We start from the raw sequence: 20,235 nt of genomic DNA on the forward strand, positions 1-20,235 counted from the left end.
AATCATTTAAACATATAAAAGAAGGTACTGGTAATTTGATTGTTTGAAACTTTTTTTTATTCCTCACTTATATCAAGGAATTTTTGTAAAAGCAGTAATCTGTTTATTTCGGAAAATTTACAATGAAAAATTTTATATAAAAACAATTACAACTTTCAAGCATTTTCCTACGCTTAATGGTGTGATCAAATATTTTGTCCTTACATATTAACATTTATTTTTAAAGTACCATTTATACTATATTGTTTGATGATATATATTTATTTACATATACACGCTTTATGTACATTATTCTTATATAACATACGTAAATTATTGTTTTTATTCGATCGGTTCACCTAGCTGCATCGTGAAATAATTTCATCAGTTTCATCTTTCGGCATAAGAATATTCTTATCTTCCTGGTTTTTGCACAAAAATATAAGAAACGGTATGGCCAATATTTACGTGAAGAATTTACGTCGAAATGTTTATAAAAAATGCAAATCAAGTTCACAATCAAGTTCTGAAAGAAAAATATAATTGAAAAAGAAGCTCATAGGAATGAGATCTGTTCAAAGGAAGATTTTAACATCTACTTTTATAATAAAATTGTAATATGGAATAATGAACGGTCGAAATACATTCAAGAGCATTACAGAATGTGATATTCAAAAATGTTTCTTAACTGTATTTTTATAGTTTTCAGAAATTCATTTTTCATCACTGTGTAAGGATAAAAAATAATTAGTTATCTTTAAAAATAAAACTTCGCTTATTATAATAAATCAAATATTGAATTTTGTTTTAATCTTGTAATGCTTGCAAATAGTTGGAGAAAATTTTCAGAAATTCCAGCCAGAAAATTTTAGTATTGTCATAAGATATCGAGTATTTTATATTCAAAATAATTTCATATTGTGTATATTCAAAATAATTCATCACAGTATACGCTGACGAGGTTCTAATCCCTATATACCTGATTCGTATCATTGTTGTATGCCCTCTTAAAACAACATATGACATGTAAAGAGATTGTGTGTTCACGTTGCAACGTGCACTGCTTGTAGCTGCTGGAACGTTCGTTATCATTCTGCGGTTTCTTATAATTTAATTAGGTACGCTTTGCGTCATATATCACGCGTTCTGTGAGAATACATATATACACGCAACGTTAATTTGTCGCTAAAACAACGAACAGGAACTTGGACCTTAACGCCTGCCAGCGTTCGTTCCCTGGTGTTCGCCGGAACTATCTAAATTTCATCCGATGCGTTCAATAATTGAAAGATGCTCCGTTGATCTGTATGCAGTGGCACGATAAAACATTTATACTGATTACTGTGAAAAAGATTTCAGATACATGTATGTATGTACAGTATTAACTTAACTGCTCGCCTTACGAAACGGACAGTGTACAATGAATATATTATATACATATAAATATCTATGTAATTGATTCTTGAAGCAATAATCGATGTACGATATCACTGTCTGTTGTCTTCTAAATGTCTTCGAAACTATGTAAAACAATTCATTAAATACAAGATGCGTCGTTTGAAGGAAAGACTATCCTATGTGCGATGATTTTATTGTAGATTCAGTCACTCTTATTCTTCTTTTTAATAAAGTTATGTATTTTTTGTATATACTTCTGATACTTATGCAACAAGAAAAGATTTTTACGTTTGTATAGAAATTAATTTAATTATTTCGTAATAATAGATTGAAAATATTATTATAGGAAGTATAATTTTAAAAGAATTAAACTACCGTGATGTTAAAGTCATAGATTGGTCCTTTATAAACTGCTTAAATAATATTCTTAATAAATGATTAATAAATGTTCCCCTCTATCTATCATAGTTTCGATGAAGTTTAGAGGATAAGAGCCACCGAATGATCCTGGGTATTACTTTTGATGGAGATGAAGAATAGACGGAAATAAATCAGTGGATTAGGATGAAATACAAATTGAGGTAGGAGACCTAATATAATCGCGCGAAGCTCCTGAGCGAAAAATTCGAAATTGACATCTCTAAACAACTAGTTAATTAACAATAAATTGAACTAAAATATTGAGATAAAAATAACATTCTTACAATATTTAAATCGTATTTAATCTTGTACAAAAACAGCAAACGTTTAATTATAAAATTACGAAAAAAGCCATTTAATGATCTATTTAAGTGATAAAAAAATATTGATTTGATTCTCAGATGGCTATAACTCTATGTACGAATTATTCTGAATTATCCTTGTTTACAATGCTTCATAATCGTTTGACGACCATAGCTAAAGAAATTCTGGATCAGTCTCTGTTTACTCGTTTTCAAAATGAACGTAGACATTCATTTCAACTTAGTAGTAGATTATAATCGTTCTGTACGTTCGATATTCCATTTTTTTGATCACAGAAATGATATGTCTATAAAACTAAAACGTACAACGATTTGACGCGTTTTCTAAACAGCACCATCTCAGCACCAAGAATATCTATTTTAATTGTTTCAAAACATCAATCAAAAAAGATTTGTAGTGATGTTCGTGCACTAGTTTCCGGATAGTTGAAACATGGACACAGCTGGTGAAGTTTGATCAAGTACTCAAGCACGATGAAAATAAAACAACGAAACGAAAGAACGTCATCTTGATCCTCACTTGATATCATATGTACACACACTTCTAGTTTCTGTAAAACAGTTGGCGTAAGGTATCTTCATTGGACACTTGGAAATACGACTCAATTAAAACGTATGTACTATGGAAGCGGCCAGGGTAAACCAGAAAAGTCCACGGGACCACCTAAACCTGCGTCCGCCTCTAGGAGGCTCATTATCACGGCCATTGCTGCTTCGTCGTTGCCATCAGATGGCACTGGGTTCGGTGATTCGTTAATCGTCGTACCACCGATCATGTCCATCATATCTTCGTCTGGTGACGCTCCTAAAACGAGGTGGATATTATGTTATACGCCACGATCATTCAAAATAGTTCGCGCGGTGTTGCTGTGCACGCTACTATTGAAATTATAACGCTATGCTAAAAATATGAGTACTATACTGAAGGTTCGATTGCTGTATGTTCGAACCTTTGGAAGATCACTAATGCTAACATCGTTTTACCATTCTTGTTTTCTTTTATCGAAATTGTTTTAAAATACAAAATAGCCCTTAGTGGTGAGATGTATAACGAAGTAAAGTATTCGCAATAAAACTAATTCATTTTGAAAGAAATTAAGGATTAAAAATTTCTATTAAATACTACGTTCAATATGAAAATTCTTGAGGTATCAGAACGAACGCCCCTCACCCAATTTCGCTCAGAGAAAACCATTGTTTCGCGTTTGAGGACGATCGATCAAATTTTTGATCTTTTCTCTGAGCGACCTGATCTTTTTTTTTTGGTAAATCCGGCAATTACACTACACACCAAGAAAACGACTCCTTAGAGACAGTAATAGCTATGACCTTGGTCGTTCGCGATGCTGTTCAGCTGCAAGTTGTTTGCTATGTGGTTGTATGTTGGCGTAGGATTACTGCTGCTGTTGTTGCTGCCTCTGGTTGACTGCGTCATGTCTTGCACTCTCTCTGGCGATGCGGTGGTAGTGATCTGTGTCTTGTAACGAAAAGAAAATATTGTAGAAAAACATCATCATCAAATATTGTTTATTAAAATATTACAAAATGGACAATTAATGTTGAAACGTATTAAATTAAATTTATTTTAATTTAGCTGTTCTTACACAGATGATATTATCGCTTAGCTGTTATATGTATATGTATTCAAAATAGAGTTACTCGATTTATAAAAATTCTTCCCCGTGTAAAAATTTAAGTTCTATAGATTAAAATAAAAATATTATTAAATATCCTTGAGATCTAGATAGAAATATAGCACAATGCACAGTATATTTGAACATTATTTCTATTGCAACCCCGAATACAGTCGATATTTCGCTTATGTCTAAGGTATACAAGGAAATGTTCTATAAATGAAAGTGTATTATTTTAGAATATTCTCATTTAATTACTTTATTAAATCGATTTGATTTACGCTTCTATTATTGTACATATTATATAAAATATTAGTATTATATTAGGAGTGTGAATTAGTTTTGGGCACTAACAAGAATGTGCTTTAGTTGTAGGTTTCAGCGAGTGCATCAAATTACAATGTGGCAAAGTGTTGATATTTATGTTTGATGTCTAGTATGTTAGAAGTAACAGACGCGTAAACAATCGAATTTTAAAAGCAGCAAAAGGGAATTTATAAATTTCTCAGTCGAAAGGTAATACTCTTTATTTGGTGAGACCAAGAAGGTGTGGACTACGAGCTATGAAACTGAGCGAAGCTGTTACTGAGGATCGTTATCGACAATAACTGTATAACTTGAGCGTACTTTAAGCCAAGAATGTCCACAAATATCAAATAAACGACGCAAAGTCATTCTGTTGCGTGACAATGCACGGCCACATGTTGCAATAACAGTGAAACAAACGTTGTTGCAGCTCGAATGGGAAGTCCTTCCACAACTCGCATATCCTCTAGACCTGGATCCATCGGACTACCATCTTTTCCAGTCATTGCAGCACGTACTAGAAAGTACACACTTCTCAAATCTCGAAGAAGTGTAAAATTCGTAAATGAATAGATCAATCCGAAAACTAAACCGTTCTATCATCGCAGTATCCATTAGTTGCAAGATGGGCAAAAGTTGTAGAAAACGGAGGAAAATATTTTGATTAATGTAACTCCATTGATTTTCTTTAAATAAATAATAAACCTTTTAGTCAAAGAAATCCCTCGAGACCAATTCATACTCCTAATATTACTATTTCATATCAAATAGGTTCTAATTAAATTCATTTTCGTTCTTTTAAGATTGTAGTAAACAAAATTCAATACGGCTATATACTCTGGCAGATATCGATGATAACTTTGTCATTTAAGGTATGATTGCGGATAACAAAATGACTGCAAAGATAGAATAAGCAAAGATAGAGAGATAGAATATTAAATAATGTATATTACATACATTATGTACATATGTATTGCTTTTACTATACGTTGGTTTTCTGTTAATAATCATTTTCTAAATGACAAAGAAATCGAGGGTGCAATTTCTGTGGCTATAACTACCTCGGTGCTTAACAAAGCAGGTTCCGGTCCTGGTCCGGGACTGCTACCGGAAGAAGAATCCTCACCGCGTCTTTGAAGATCCAAAACTTCTTCAGCTATTTGCCTTCCGATTTTACTTACCTCTACGTGACTCGAGATCAATCTCTCTAATCCGCCGTTACCTAAAATTATTTTTTGAAATATTAAGACTATAAAATAGCAGAAACAATAACAGAACAATAACGTACTAACAGTTAGTGAAATTACAAAAATTACAACAATAAGAGCTTCGACGAATATTTTTTACTTTGTACTAGTAAATGCAGTTGAATCCATTCGTTATGAATAGACTGCGGATGTTCACGCATTTATGGGATATTTAAAAGCGCAAACATACACTTCATTACTTTACATTATATGGAATAATATATGAAATATTCAAAATCTAGTACTTGTTATTCAATTAATAGATAAAATAATTCTTTGTATAGGTTCCATTTCTTCATTTCTGTTCATAAAAAGATGCATAAATATCCCCAATTTAGATATAACGGTTTTCGAAAGTATTTGAACATTCATAGGAACATTGTCTAAGAGTTTGTATAGCATACAACCTGATACGACTATTATGTCCACATTAGTGGAGTACAAAACAAATATGAAAATATACGTGGAAGTTACAAGATATTTCTTGCAAACATACACTTCCCAAAGGTTACAAAATTATTTAAACGGTTTTAATATCTAATAGAACCACTTTTGCCATTAATTATGTGTTTAAAGTAACTATTAATGCTATGTTCTTTTTACCAAGTGCATATTAACAATAGGTATCTTGTAACTTTCATATACATATTCTCAAACTGGTTCCAAATTTTGTTAATGTAATTATGATAACTGTGCCTTGTTATTTTATATATATATTTTTTATATTTATATAGTTTATATAACGCAAATAATTTATTCATATAAATTTTCTACAGTAAATGTTCAAATATTTTTGTATCAAAGGATAAACAGTTAGAAACTCTGCAATTGCTATGAACTATGAATTGAATTTAGAATTAAAAGTGAAGTATTTCGTCGATTTACACTATAAATTATTTTCATATGTAAATCGAAATTAGTATTTACATGGAAGGATAGGTTTCAAGGTTTTTGTATTTTATTGTTCAGCGTAAAGTGAACGATTTATTTATATATTACATATAATTCTTGTACATGAAACTGTTTTTAAAGCTTGTTTCTTTCTTTGATGATCTTCTTCATCTTTTATTAGAGAAAGATGACACAATGTACATATACGTATTTATCAATGAGAATATATTCTAAAATACTGCATTGAATCGATTAATCTTTTCATATTTTTTCAGCAATATCCGACTGAAATCATGCAATTGATATATCGTGTAAATCGAGAATTAAATGTTTATTAAACATATACGTAAAATTATATCAAATATACATGTATCTATGTATATTTTACTTACTTTGTGTAAAGTAGTCGTAATTGCCTTGAACACTGGAATCCTCAGATCTGTTTCCACTGTTTGTGATCGATCGCGAGTCACAGCTAGATACGTTTATTTTCATTAATTTCAATGTTTTATCCGAATGTTATAGAATTATTACATTATGATAAAAGACCAATACTATCAGAACTTACGAAGTAACAGAGTTTTTTGCTATTAGGTACTCAATATCTTTGGTCCATGGATTCCTGAAAGATTTCCATTCGGATTGAAGCTTCACGAAACTCGCACCTTTGGTCCTAAATCTGTATATCTAAACAGAAATATCGTTCTTGTTGCAAAACTCTCATTCTCCTTAGACATAGATGCGATAATTAATCTTTAAAAGCTACCTTGGATGGAAGTTTACTGTAGAAAATCTTTTTTAAAGTGAACGATTAATAAAGTTTTACAAGAAGAATTAAATCTTTTATTATTATTCAATACTGTATGGATAAAGAGAAGAAACATTATTGTTTGCAGCAGTTACAAATAATATTAATATTTGTTATATTTAATATTGTTATAAGACGATAATATTAAAATAAAATTCACATGAGCTGTAACTTCATCCACGATAGCGTTTGAGGATTATTTTTGATATTGTTGATAATGATTATTTATTTAATTTTATCAAATATTGTATTTATTCTAAATTTGAAATAATGATTAGGAAAGAGAAAATGTATTTTGAAACTCGCACAATAAACGCTATTCAAACGATGATGGAATCTTAAACTAATTGTTATTAAGTGTATTCGTTGGAACCATGTAAAAAAGAAATCACCAATTAAATAGTGTTCTTTGTCAGTGGTAACTGTTATTACGAAAACTGAATTGTTGGCAACAGAGAATTTTTTGTTTTCGAGATAGATTCAAACCTTAAAGTCAATCATTTTTGAAAAAGAAATATACAGGGTGGTTGGTAACTGGTGGTACAAGCGGAAAGGGGGTGATTCTACGTGAAAAAAGAAGTCGAAAATATAGAATAAAAATTTTTCGTTTGAGGCTTTGTTTTCGAGAAAATCGACTTTGAATTTTCGCTCGGTACGCGTGCACTTTATCACGTTTCGTTATAACGGATCTCACTGTAGATCGTTGTCTCGATGGAAAAATTAAAAAAAAATATTTATTCTATATTTTCGACTTCTTTTTTCGCGTAGAATCACCTCCTTTCAGCTTGTACCACCAGTTACCAACCACCCTGTATAATAGTTTACTAGTATATGGAGATATTGTTTCAAAATATAATTTGTTGTAGTATATCGTCTAAAACATTTTGTGATCATTTTTCTATATGATTAACAAGAATTAATACAATCTTGACTATGCAAGAAACATTTTATATTTAATATTTATTTTTACTAAATGTTTGTTTCATTTCAATTTTTGCGATTATATGCCTTATTCTGGCCCAATATATATATTAGATGCATAATTAGTGAACTGTAAAGTTTTATAAGAATCTATATTTTTATGAAACCCAAATAAAAAAATGGAAGCCTAAGTAGAGATTTGCTTCATTCAACACATATTTTTGGATGTCTAAATTTCACGGAAATGCATAGAAATTCTCAGTCTAATTATTAGCTTTATCAAACGTCGCCTACTATTGGCTGTAAGTGCTTTATTTAAAATTTATTAGCAGATGGAAGAGTAAATATCCAGTTGTAGCAATTGGGAATGCATGTAACGGGGAATAACGACTGCATCGATAACGTAACGGAAATTAAAATTTCAAATAGCGATCATTATCATTGCAAAAGACTCAGATAGGAAAGAGTTACATGAATGTGGTGACTTACTTGCGTGGTGGCGCACTCGGATGCTTGAAGAGCAGCTTTATGAGATTCCGCTAGATGAGGGATATCATCGTGATGATAATATTCGTACATACTCGTACCAAGTAGCTCTTGTGGTAGGAAACCTAACACTAAAGTAGCCCTGCGAACGTTTCTTATTTATCATTAGGATCGTTTAAACTTTAAATCATTATCATTATTGCAATATAGTATAACTCTATTTATCTGAACCCATCGGAGAGCAAACACCCTTACTCTCCAAGAAACGTTTTTCTATTTTCTATAGGTTCTACTAAGCAATAAATTTTTGTAGTCATAGATACTACTACGTGATGAGAAATTTAATGCATTTGGACTAAATTAATCGGTATGTAGATGTTATAATAAATACAATGATGTGCCAATGCTTACAGCCATTGTAATTACGTACAGAAACGTATTAGATACATAATTCACTGATTTTCCCATTCAAATAAGCGAATTCAATCTGCAGGAATTAATTTAACTTGGTAATTAAAATTTTGTACCAGTAAATGGAGTTCTAGTAAATGGGGTTCTGATAAATGGAATTTTATTATATTGTTAGTATTAGACTGTGGATACCTATGCAAATTCATATTTTGATGAATATAATTTTTTAAGTTGAATCTAGGTATATAAGTATCTTACTAATTAAATCTTATAATAAGTGTTACACTAGATATTTTATATACAAAGTGGTTGGTAACTGGTGGTACAAGCGGAAGAGGGTGATTCTACGCGAAAAAAGAAGTCGAAAATATAGAATAAAAATTTTTCGTTTGGGGCTTTGTTTTCGAGAAAATCGACTTTGAATTTTCACTCGGTACGCGTGCTCTTTATCACGTCTCGTTATAACGGATCTCACTGTAGATCGTTGTCTCGATGGAAAAATTAAAAAAAAAGAAATAAATAAAAAAATTTTTATTCTATTACATATTTTCGACTTCTTTTTTCGCGTAGAATCACCCTTTTCCCGCTTGTACCACCAGTTACCAACCACCTTGTATAATATTTTTATATATTATGTAGATTGTATGCATTTTTGTATCTTACAATTTTCAACTATCGTATACAAATCCGCAGTCTAGATGTTATTGTTAATAAATCTGGTATATGTACGTATATGTACAGAGTGTATAAAAAGTAAGTTTAAAAATCACCATTCGCTTAATTCTACACCTCTGGATCGGTGGAGATTTGTAAAAAAGAGTCTGATGCCAAATTAATCTTGAGCATGATTTTCAAGGTCAACATTTTTTTAATGCAGTGTATTCTACTCATCGCGAAGAGCAAAAGTCTCGAAGAAATCACGAGTCGCAGATGACTTCTTTTCTCGGAAAAAGATGTTAAAGTTCTAATAATCCTTACAAATTTCTTTTTACAAATCTCCAACCATCCTGGTGTACAGAATCACTCCACGATAGCTTTTACACTTCTTATACACCCTGTACATATAAGTTTATAAAATCTTATCGTAAAGTTTTAATTAAGAAAGTACATTGACGAAAGAAACTTGAAATTAGTGTGAAGCAATCAATTTAGATAAATATGAAACAATATTTGTTACATATTTTCGAATTCTTTCTATTTGTAAGTGTGATTTTAGAATACGTACAAATTTAAAAGGAATATAAATCTTCTTTTTGTTGAATTATTGATATCTTTGAGTAATATGCGAAGAAAATTGCGTTTTTAATACTATCAATAAACAGAAAAGTTAATTATGTAATAGTTATATTTATCAAATCATGTTTATAGCGTAAAGCCCAAACAATATTCATATTATAGGCAAATAATATTTTATAAGTCGTATTTAGAAGCGATATATAGGTTGGAATGCTCATACATATGACGTATAAATGTGAAATAAGTTGGTTGATAAATTCAATATTGAAAATAAAAATGCAATATACCAATTACATGTTGGAGTGTAAAATGTACAACGCTGCGAGAAGAGCAGTTAACGAGTGAATTTGTCAAGCAATATGAACAGTATATTTAAATGCAGACGAAAATTTAATAAGTCTCGGTCAATTCCTATCCGAAACAAAACAGTACTAAAAATTATAATTTTAAACAGTGTTGCTAACGATTTTCGATGTTGAAACAGCATTAAAACCAGAGAAAAGAAACAAAATTTAAATACAATATATATAAAAATTGGATAAAAAGTACATCAATTATTTTCCAAGAAATTAAGTGTTATACGTTAAGTGTTCTGAAGTACACATATAACAATTATCGTTGAAATATTTATTATCATTTACCTCTGGTCGACGAAGAGGAATTTGCCATCCATCGCGTGTCGCGAGACAAACTTTATCGGTCTCAAACGTGGCTTTTTAGGCAAAGATGTAGGTAACGTTGACTGTAACCGACCAACTGCTACTAAACACGACAGATTACAAGCTTCTCCATCTCCGTCACCTTCGTGTTCTTCGAGGTCGATTTTTGCAGGCGCCCAGGACTTCAGATATCCAGTACATTGTATTACACAATATTTCCAATCTGTAAAAATATGCGACAGGATTCATTTATTGGAATTATTATATACGGTATACAATATTATTAGTTTGTACGATTTTCAACTGTATCTTCCTTTGATATTTAGTGTTACGTACACGCAGCATTGCATCCTCATAATTTATTAACTAACTAAATGGTAGATATTTTTGTTTCTGGTAAAATTAATTCTCAATTTTAGCAGATAGTTCTTTGCACAAAAACATTCAAAGAGATGTGTTTCATGTGTTTCTAATTTTAATGATTAGCGAAAAACGATTTTCAAAGGACTAATAGAACAAACTGACATAAAGTTATGTAAAATTGACAATTCATTTTCCTTAAGAGATTGAATTCTCGTAATATTTATAAAGATTCATGAGATTGATAGAAAATTTATTCTTATTAATATATAATTCTTTTCTTGAGATTGAAAACTTAGTTGCATATTATTCCTATGAAGAATGAAGGATGAACGGCATATACAAGATGTTGTTTACTTTATTTGATTAAACATATGATCTGTGGTTATGAAGGAGGAAAATATATTATATAAACATAGGTCGTTTGAAGCTTTATTAAAAGGTTACAAAAAGAATACCGAATGCGAGAGGAATAATTACTATTACCATGCAATATAATTAATGTAATCAGCAGTTATTAACACCCCCTTTCAAAATGTTTAACGTTCACATTCATAAAGTTGACAACGGTAAAAAGTCGAACTTATTACTCTATAAAGCTTGTATTAATTGTAATTTGTTTTGTTTTAGTAAATCAATAATCAATTGTTTCGTACTAATTCAGCATGTATATTAATAATAAATTCGCAATAGATGCCTCGTACTATGAAATATTGTCCTTTTTATTTTTGTTATAATTTCTGAATATTTGTCTTATTTATATAAGTTATATTCCTTTCTTACTTATACCCACAGAACATATGAAAAACACAAGCTGGGAGAAGCTGAACGTTATGTATAAATTTGTGGCGGTACTCGACAACAAATACCGCCACTTGACACTAATTAGCACCGGGCGACGGCAGCGCAGTGGTCAGCGCCTTATGTTACCAACATTCGGGACCCAGGTTCGAATCCCGACGCCCATGTCCGATTTTTCTTCCACGCATCTAAATTAGAAGAAAAATAGAGCAGTGCGCCAGCAGCGACATCTCTACAGCCAGCAGTTACAATCAACACGGACAACACTTACACCTCAAACTGGTGGTGACCCCGACGTGATGGAAAACAACCAGCATGGATGGTGACTACGAAAGACGATGTTAAGGCTACGGCGGGTAGTGGTCGCGGTTACAATGCTTCCGCTGCAACCCTCCAACATGTTTGGTTTGCATTGTTGGAAACGCAACTAGCCTCGACCGGTCAGCTCCTCCAGCAGGTTAGAGGAGCGTTATGACGGACCCGCCAGCCAATACGGACGGTATACGAAATTAAAAAATGAACTGAGTTCGCATTCTTACGGACTCGGATGATAGCGATGGCGTAAAAAAAGTTGGTGGAAGTGAGGAAATGGGCGATAGAAAACCGTCCCAATTTTACCATCAATTGAGGAACCTCGCCACCAGCCCCTCCACACCAGATGAGTCCAATCGTTGTGGAGAAAATCGGTCCTCGTCCGCATCAGGCGCATACTCGCCGCTGTCGACGATTCCGACATACACAAACTGAAGCGATCAAATGGACTCATCGCGGAGGAGTTCAAAGGAGATACTTCGCAGGTAGCAACGATAGCGGACCACCCGGCGCAAATGGAACCCGCTGAAGCTCCCTGGTTCGCGCTTTTTTTTTTAATACGTTTAACGACCAGATAAACTAATTAAGGGCCGAGGTGAGTGCGATGAACATTAACCACCGTCCGCGTCGACACTGGCGGTCAAGAAGTCGGAGCCGTTCCAGGTCGCGAGAAAGGACGCATGATTCCGGCCTGTGTTATTATCACGAAGTATTCCGCGAACGTGCGAGAAGGTGTCGATCCCCGTGTAAGTGGAAACAGGGAAATGCGACCAGCCGTCCGTAAACGCGCCGAACGCCGACGGCTTAAAGACACGCCGCGTTCTCGTCAAAAGACATACGAACGAAAATCTCTATTTAGTGGACACCAGTGCTGACACTTGTGTTTATCCGCGCAGTAAGATCTGCGGACATACGAACAAAACCGACTACGAACTGTTCGCGGTCAACGGAACGCGGATCGCGACATACGGTACCGTTACAGTTTCCCTCAATTTATCGCTACGTCAAGCTCTCAAATGGCGTTTTGTAGTGGCCGATGTGCAAACGCCTATCATCGGTGTTGATTTTCTGAGCCATTACGGTTTGCTCGTAGACCCACGCAAGCAGGTGACAGGATACGAGACGATGACCAAGCCAGGAGTTATGTAGCCATTGCACACGTCATACTAGAAAAGAGGAACAGAGGCCTACGACCGTACGCGGAACGCTCCGCACCGTACGACAGGTATCCACCGCCACATCGAAGACAACGCGCAACATCTACACGGGCTTGACAATAATCGGCTGACGCTTTATCACGCAAAGAAGAAACGTTATCACTGGTAAGGGGGTACTGTGGTGGCACTTGACAACAGATACCGTCACTCGACACTAACTAGCACCGGACGACGGTAGCACAGTGGTTAGCGCAAACAAAACAGTCTGCACATTCTCAAACAAAAACACCGCAGACAACCCCAAACAACCAGAACCAGAAATAAACTACTTCACAAATTACAATCAACTAAACAAAATCTTCTCCAAACTAAACAACAAAAAATCCTCCGGCTTCGACGGCATCCCAATCATTTTACTCAAGCGCCTACCGAGCAAAATATAATGGTACTACACAGTACTCTTCAACAATGCACTAAACAACTCATATTTCCCCAGAAAATGGGAAAAAGCCAAATTGATAGCTATTACAAAAAAAGATAAAGACGGCTCATCACCCGCAAACCTACGACCCATAAGTCTCCTCCCCAACATAAGCAAAGTATTTGAAATAATCATAAACAACCCCCTAACCTTCTTCTGCACAAAAAATGACGTAATCCCAGAAAATCAATTTGGCTTCCGACACAAACACTCCACAGTTCACGCAATAAACAAACTTACGTCGGACATCTGCTGGGCGTTAAACGCAAAACAACGAGTAACCGCCTGCTTAATAGATTTCGAAAAAGCTTTCGATACAGTCTGGATCCCAGGTCTCATATACAAATTGATCAAGAAAAACTTCCCTAAATACCTAATTAAAATAGTCTGGGACATGATCACAAGCAGAACATTCGTAATGATCGAAGGTCCACACACATCAGGCAAAAATTTCTCCATAAAAACGGCCTACAACAAGGTACAGTAAATTCTTCTTTTCTTTTCAGTATTTACAATGGTGACTTACTAAACTTTTTTAATCTCAATACATCCAGCGATAAACGCTCTATAGCCTTCGCAAATGACCTAATCATCTACGTAACAGGCCGCAAAACCAAAACAATAAAAACGGAACTCCAAAAACTTTTTGAGAAAATTAACGATTACTACCACACATGGAAACTAAAAATCAACACAAGCAAATGCAAAACCATACTGTTTAGACCCAAGTGAAGTGAAATCGGCCTAATAGAAAGAGAATACTGCAAAAAATTCCAACTAAGAGAAAAAACAAACGAAGGGGCACTCATAGCACACAAAAACTGCGTAAAATACCTAGGAGTAAATATAGACTACAAATTAAACTACAAGCAGCACACCGAAATTCAACTTTCTAAGGCCAATAAAGCATTCTGGAAAACAAAAAAACTATTCTACTCCAAACATCTCAACAGCAAAGTAAAAATACTATGCTACCAAGCACTAATCAGACCAATCATAACCTACGGCTGCCCAATCTGGTACAACATGTCAGCCTCCCAAATGGAAAAAATTCGCATATTCGAAAGAAAATGCATCAGAGCTTGCTTGAGTACTTACAGATGCGAACACAGCGGATTCAAAAAATAGGTAAAAAAACAAAAGAATCTACGACCTAGCCAACGTTCACCGCATAGACTGTCACATCTTAAAACTAATAAGAAACCACTTCGCGTAAGCTGCAAAGATAAAAGAAAACAGCTTAATCTTCAGTTGCTTATTTCCAAACGACGCATATTACAAAAACACACTGACAACAGGCTTCATCCCCCCAGAAGCTTTCCTATACCTAGACGAAAAAAACTACTTCCAAGATCAAAATAATATCCCAATAATCTATCACATAAAAAGAAAAATAGGGATCAAAACTATACTCTACGAAGAAAACTTAAATGGACAGACAGTAGACACTAGGTGGAGATACAACATGGCCCTTCCTCTGAAAGACACTAAAGACAAGCACAGAAAAAACACAAAAAAATATTGGTGGATACCGAATCCATAATAAAATAAGAGAGAAAACCATTAAACCGACAGAACTCAGTTCTGCCACCGTATAACACAGGTGTAAACATTGTAAATATTGTAAATTATGTAAATAAACCTATTTAACATCCCCTCCCCCCTGACCCTCCCTCTCATTCCACCCCTCCACAAAGTTACACAGCACCCAAAAAGTAGACTACCGAAGCGTCCTGTTTTGCGACCAAGTTTTCAGGACAGAAAAAATCAACTAAAAACAAAATCGCATAAAAGCTCCGCTCCCCAGCGGCTTAAATCCAAAGATTATATTAAAATACAAAAAATGTAAAACGCCGACACATAACATAGCATGGCTACGCGTATCGGTACCTTTGCCTAACACATCTTACCAAAATTCATAGTTCATTGTGAATACCCAAATGTATTAAAATGTATCTTGGTGTAATAAACATTATTTAAAAAAAAACACAGTGGTTAGCGCCTTAGGTTACGAACGTTCGGGACTCAGGTTCGAATCCTGGCGCCCGTGTCCTATTTTTCTTCCACGCATATAAATTAGAAGAAAAATTGCAGTACTCCAGCAGCGATATCTACAGCCAGCAGTTACAATCAACACGGACAACACTTACACCTCAAATTCAAAGAAACAGAAGTCGCGGAGAGTGGATAGTGATAGCGCGATAGTTTATTTGAATCATTAAAACGACGACATTCTTTGGTCAATCTTCCTACGATTGTATTTATTCAAATAGCTTCCTCATTCATTATAACATCTTTGAGAAAATGGCCTGAAAGTTTCTACGAACATGAAGCAACTATTTATTTATTGTAATGTTACGATCTCTTTTTTCAATTTATAGTCTAAAACATACCTTTGTTATCATTTTTACGGCATAACAAAGAATTAGCTACAGTTATAAATAATTACTTTGACAGACTTGAATTTTAGTTGTTTGTATGCAAATGGTTAATGGCATCTAATTGTTTACAGCAAAACTAGTTTATGATATTTAATGAAGTCAGCCTTTTTAATTTTAATTGTAGATGTATTTCAAAAGTAAAGTCACTCGGCAATTAAAAAACCTGTTTTAAAAATGAAAATAGATGTGCACGGTCAACTAATCATGAGTAGTAAATTAAGGTATTATGTAAAACGAAAACTTGACAAGAGATATCGCAACAACTGTTAAATTCTAAGACAAAACTGATATGATATGATAGAAATTCTTAAATATCTAAAATTATCATCAATTCACTTAGTTACAAGTATATAATCTTCTACTGTGCTATAACTGACAGAAAGAAACAATTTTTATTACAGAATATATAGAGTTTATGATCTCGTATGTGGGATTATGGGATATATGGAAAATTTATATTCACTATAGATTGTATAATGAAATACATTTCTTGAAAAATTGTATAAAGAACACGAATGATATGTATTTATAAATATTTTAGTTAAAGGAATAGAAGAACTTAAATAACTATTTAATTAAAGAAATTAAGAATTATGTAAAATAAATTAGAAGTATAATAAGTGTAATAGCCAGGAAAACAGAAAGAATCCTTAAAGAGAACATAAGGTATTTTCATATAAATGCTGTTTCTTTAACCAAAGAAACTAAAGAAACAGCATTCTTTCTGTTTTCCTGGCTATTACACTTATTATACTTTTAATTTATTTTACATAATTCATAATTTCTTAATCTTGAAAAGTAGAATACATATTTGTATATGGCTAAAAATATAAAGCAGTGAAAAAGAATGAAAGGAGAAGGTATGTAAAGCGACTCTTTTACCCGTCTTTGAAGTAGTGTCTACTTCTCGCCTTTGATAAATCACGCGGCAAATATTCAAGTCGTAAAATCTTGAGGACTGATGACAAAGGACTAGCGATACTGTACATATTTCACTGATATGTTATTAACATTCTTTCACAGCAATACATATCTTTAACAGTTATGATTTTATTTATATTTCATTCTTTTTTATGTAAAAGAATAAAATATCCTCTTGTTAAAATTACTAGAAGTATATGCACACAATTCTTTCACAGCAATACATATCTTTAACAGTTATGATTTTATTTATATTTCATTCTTTTTTATGTAAAAGAATAAAATATCCTCTTGTTAAAATTACTAGAAGTATATGCACACAATTCTGTACGAATAGATTTTTCAAAATTGTTGTGGTCGTATCTTTTACTTCCAGAGTTATCAATTTTCAGTGTATAAATATATGTACATGTAAATAGAAACATATCTTACCATGTTTATAAATAAAAATAAAATAAAGTAAATATACAATGTAGTATAAAATTGGATTGAAGTGTAAGAAATAAGTTGGCACGTATCTTACCATGTTTATAAATAAAAATAAAATAAAGTAAATATACAATGTAGTATAAAATTGGATTGAAGTGTAAGAAATAAGTTGGCACGTATAATTATCATTTTACTTTGATGAAGGACAAAGTAAATTTTGCACAAGTCTCCCGATATATTTCTGATTAATTGCAAAAAAGAATATACATTTAGTAATTGTAATCTAATTATTTTACAACGCCTTATAATGCATAAATACTTACCGACATTTTGTTGCTTTTTTCGTCGATGACATCCGCCAGCAGTATCAGTCTCCTCTTTCACTTGTAATTCACTGCAACGAACCCCTTCGACTTTTCGTTTCATTCTACAGAAAAAAGATCTTCGTGCACCAGGACATAATCTTGATACACCCTGAGGCACATCAGTTTTCACCGGTAACATCGCTAAAACAATGTTAAACAAACTTGAATATATTATTCTTTAATGCTAATTCATTTGTCTAATATTGTACTTTGTTCAAAAGGCAAGTTTAGAAAATAGTTTGAGAAAGATAGAAAAAGGCAATCGTGAAACATAGTATTGTACAATTTCACATTTCAAATACCATTACGCATGACGCGAATACTAATATTTATTTTCTATAAGAAACTGAAGATGCGTGCTTATCGTATCTGATCTTAGAAATGCTAGAAATTTTGACTGGCAAAGAAATAATTATTTTCTATATCGTTCATTCTGAATTCCTCGTTATTTTATCATCCTGCCAAAGAGTTAAAATTAGCGATTTAGGTATTTACTTCGTGTCTCGCTCAATTACAATTTTTTCAGGCAATGATTTTATCTTTCCAAATAATTTTATTGCATTCGTGTTTTCAAGTTACTCAAAAACAGATTTCCACATTTTCTTCAGTTTAATCAATTTCACGAAGGAAAACATATACCTGTTTTTATGAGCAAAACGTATAAAAGAAATTAAAGAAGACTGTATAAAGGAAAAATTAGTTCTATTCAAACGAAGATGCGATAACGAACACGTATCTGTTAGTATTTTATTTAAATTCTGTGAAACATTATATTTTTGAATATAGTCATATCAAAATTTCGATGACTGTGTTACAGAGAATGATAAAATCCGTTTTCAAAAATATAAAGCTGCTTTCGTTTCCTTTTTCTATTCGCGACAGTATTGACGCGTGCAAATATCAAGTTCTTCGCATAATTTCCCGAGGGGAAATGTTACGTGTGCATGATGCGTGTCGCATACTTGTAGCTAAATCGGCCTTGACAAAAGGAAGAAATGTAAAGTTCGAAGACGTGATTCATATAAGCAAATATTAAGTCGATAGGTAAATGCATATTAATCGACACCCAAAAGGACGAAAGATGTGGCTTAGGTGGGTTGGGTTAGGGTTGGTGTTAGGGGGGTTGTCTATAGTGTTTCCAAATTTTAAGCTTACAACGCTCATCATGTAAAATTTTGCGAATATAACTTTAGTTTTGTATTAATATGTTTTGTTTTAATGTGCGTGTTAATTATTATTTATTATTATTTAAACTTTAATTCTTTTCATTACCATGTTCTATTGCTATGTTCTACCTAATTTTCCTATAAATTACAAAAATGACATGTGATGAATGACATGATGCGAAGACATTATACTGGCACACCATTGCTATGTTTCAAATAATAATTTTTTTCAAAAAGTACATATACATTGCTTTTTAAATGACGTATCTAGTTTTATATAGAAATATTTCTTTTTATTATTAGAACACTTGTAAAATTTCTAAACTTTTTAAATTTATACTATATTGTAACTTCATTCTTGAGTTTGATTTGAATTTGATTAAAAATTCTGATATTGAAATTTATTATTAAATAAATGTCCATCTATCACATACAGGTATACATATGTGGCGGTACACGAGCTGGAGGACAATGCAAATCATGTTGTTGTTTGGCCTCGCAGTATCAATATCGTTAGGATACACATAATGTAATAATAAACTCCGGGCAAAACAACGTCGCCGCTACGTGCAACCGTCGAACGAAGGCGAATTCGAATTTTCCGGCTTTGCCCCGACCAGTATAAATAAACGGACGCAACCGAAAAGAGTTCAGTTATCAACGAATTATCAGCGATCTAATTAACGAGTCATTAGCGATCTTATTTTGCGACTTATACACTGTCTTAGCGAATCCGTTAGTACGAGCGTCTCAGCGAATATTGTCTGTATATTAATTTATTTAATTATTTGAAATATACTCGACGGTTTCAACAACCGGTTTAAACCTCACCGACCAACCATCCTCTACACATAAACCTCTATACATATTTAAATGAAAACTTTTATAAAGTTGATAATATCCATACAGAAGCAGAAAAGCTTTTGCCGATACAATACGCAATAACATATAATATAGTCTGGAATTCACAGTCATAAAAGTATCATGACTGTCTAAATGTCTATATTGTTGACGCTCGTGCTTGAGTATTATGTAGTTAACGCGTTGTATACAATCTTTTCCTTAGTCAAGTCGTATTCGTCG

At 32.9% G+C, this 20,235-nt stretch overlaps 1 protein-coding gene across 3 annotated transcripts in view; it reads right to left on the reverse strand.

Annotated features, from left to right (window-relative positions):
• Positions 1 to 83: 83 nt before the first annotated feature.
• Positions 84 to 20,235, reverse strand: part of LOC117212035 (protein cycle) — a 95,621-nt gene continuing 75,469 nt past the window's right edge. For 2 of the 3 annotated variants that reach the window (XM_033456483.1, XM_033456482.1), the window contains exons 8-15: positions 17,945 to 18,127; positions 10,702 to 10,942; positions 8,417 to 8,555; positions 6,767 to 6,885; positions 6,591 to 6,673; positions 5,122 to 5,282; positions 3,450 to 3,597; positions 84 to 2,925 (exon numbers count right to left, since the gene is read on the reverse strand). In XM_033456483.1, coding sequence (XP_033312374.1) covers positions 2,741 to 2,925; positions 3,450 to 3,597; positions 5,122 to 5,282; positions 6,591 to 6,673; positions 6,767 to 6,885; positions 8,417 to 8,555; positions 10,702 to 10,942; positions 17,945 to 18,127 — 1,259 coding nt within the window. In that variant the 3' untranslated portion in view covers positions 84 to 2,740. Of the gene's footprint in view, positions 2,926 to 3,449; positions 3,598 to 5,121; positions 5,283 to 6,278; positions 6,484 to 6,590; positions 6,674 to 6,766; positions 6,886 to 8,416; positions 8,556 to 10,701; positions 10,943 to 17,944; positions 18,128 to 20,235 lie in introns of those variants that run through there. The other variant, XM_033456484.1, reaches the window with a different exon arrangement.

The sequence above is a fragment of the Bombus bifarius genome, unplaced genomic scaffold (assembly GCF_011952205.1).
Source record: "Bombus bifarius isolate JDL3187 unplaced genomic scaffold, Bbif_JDL3187 scf7180000008266, whole genome shotgun sequence".
Classification (NCBI taxonomy): domain Eukaryota; kingdom Metazoa; phylum Arthropoda; class Insecta; order Hymenoptera; family Apidae; genus Bombus; species Bombus bifarius.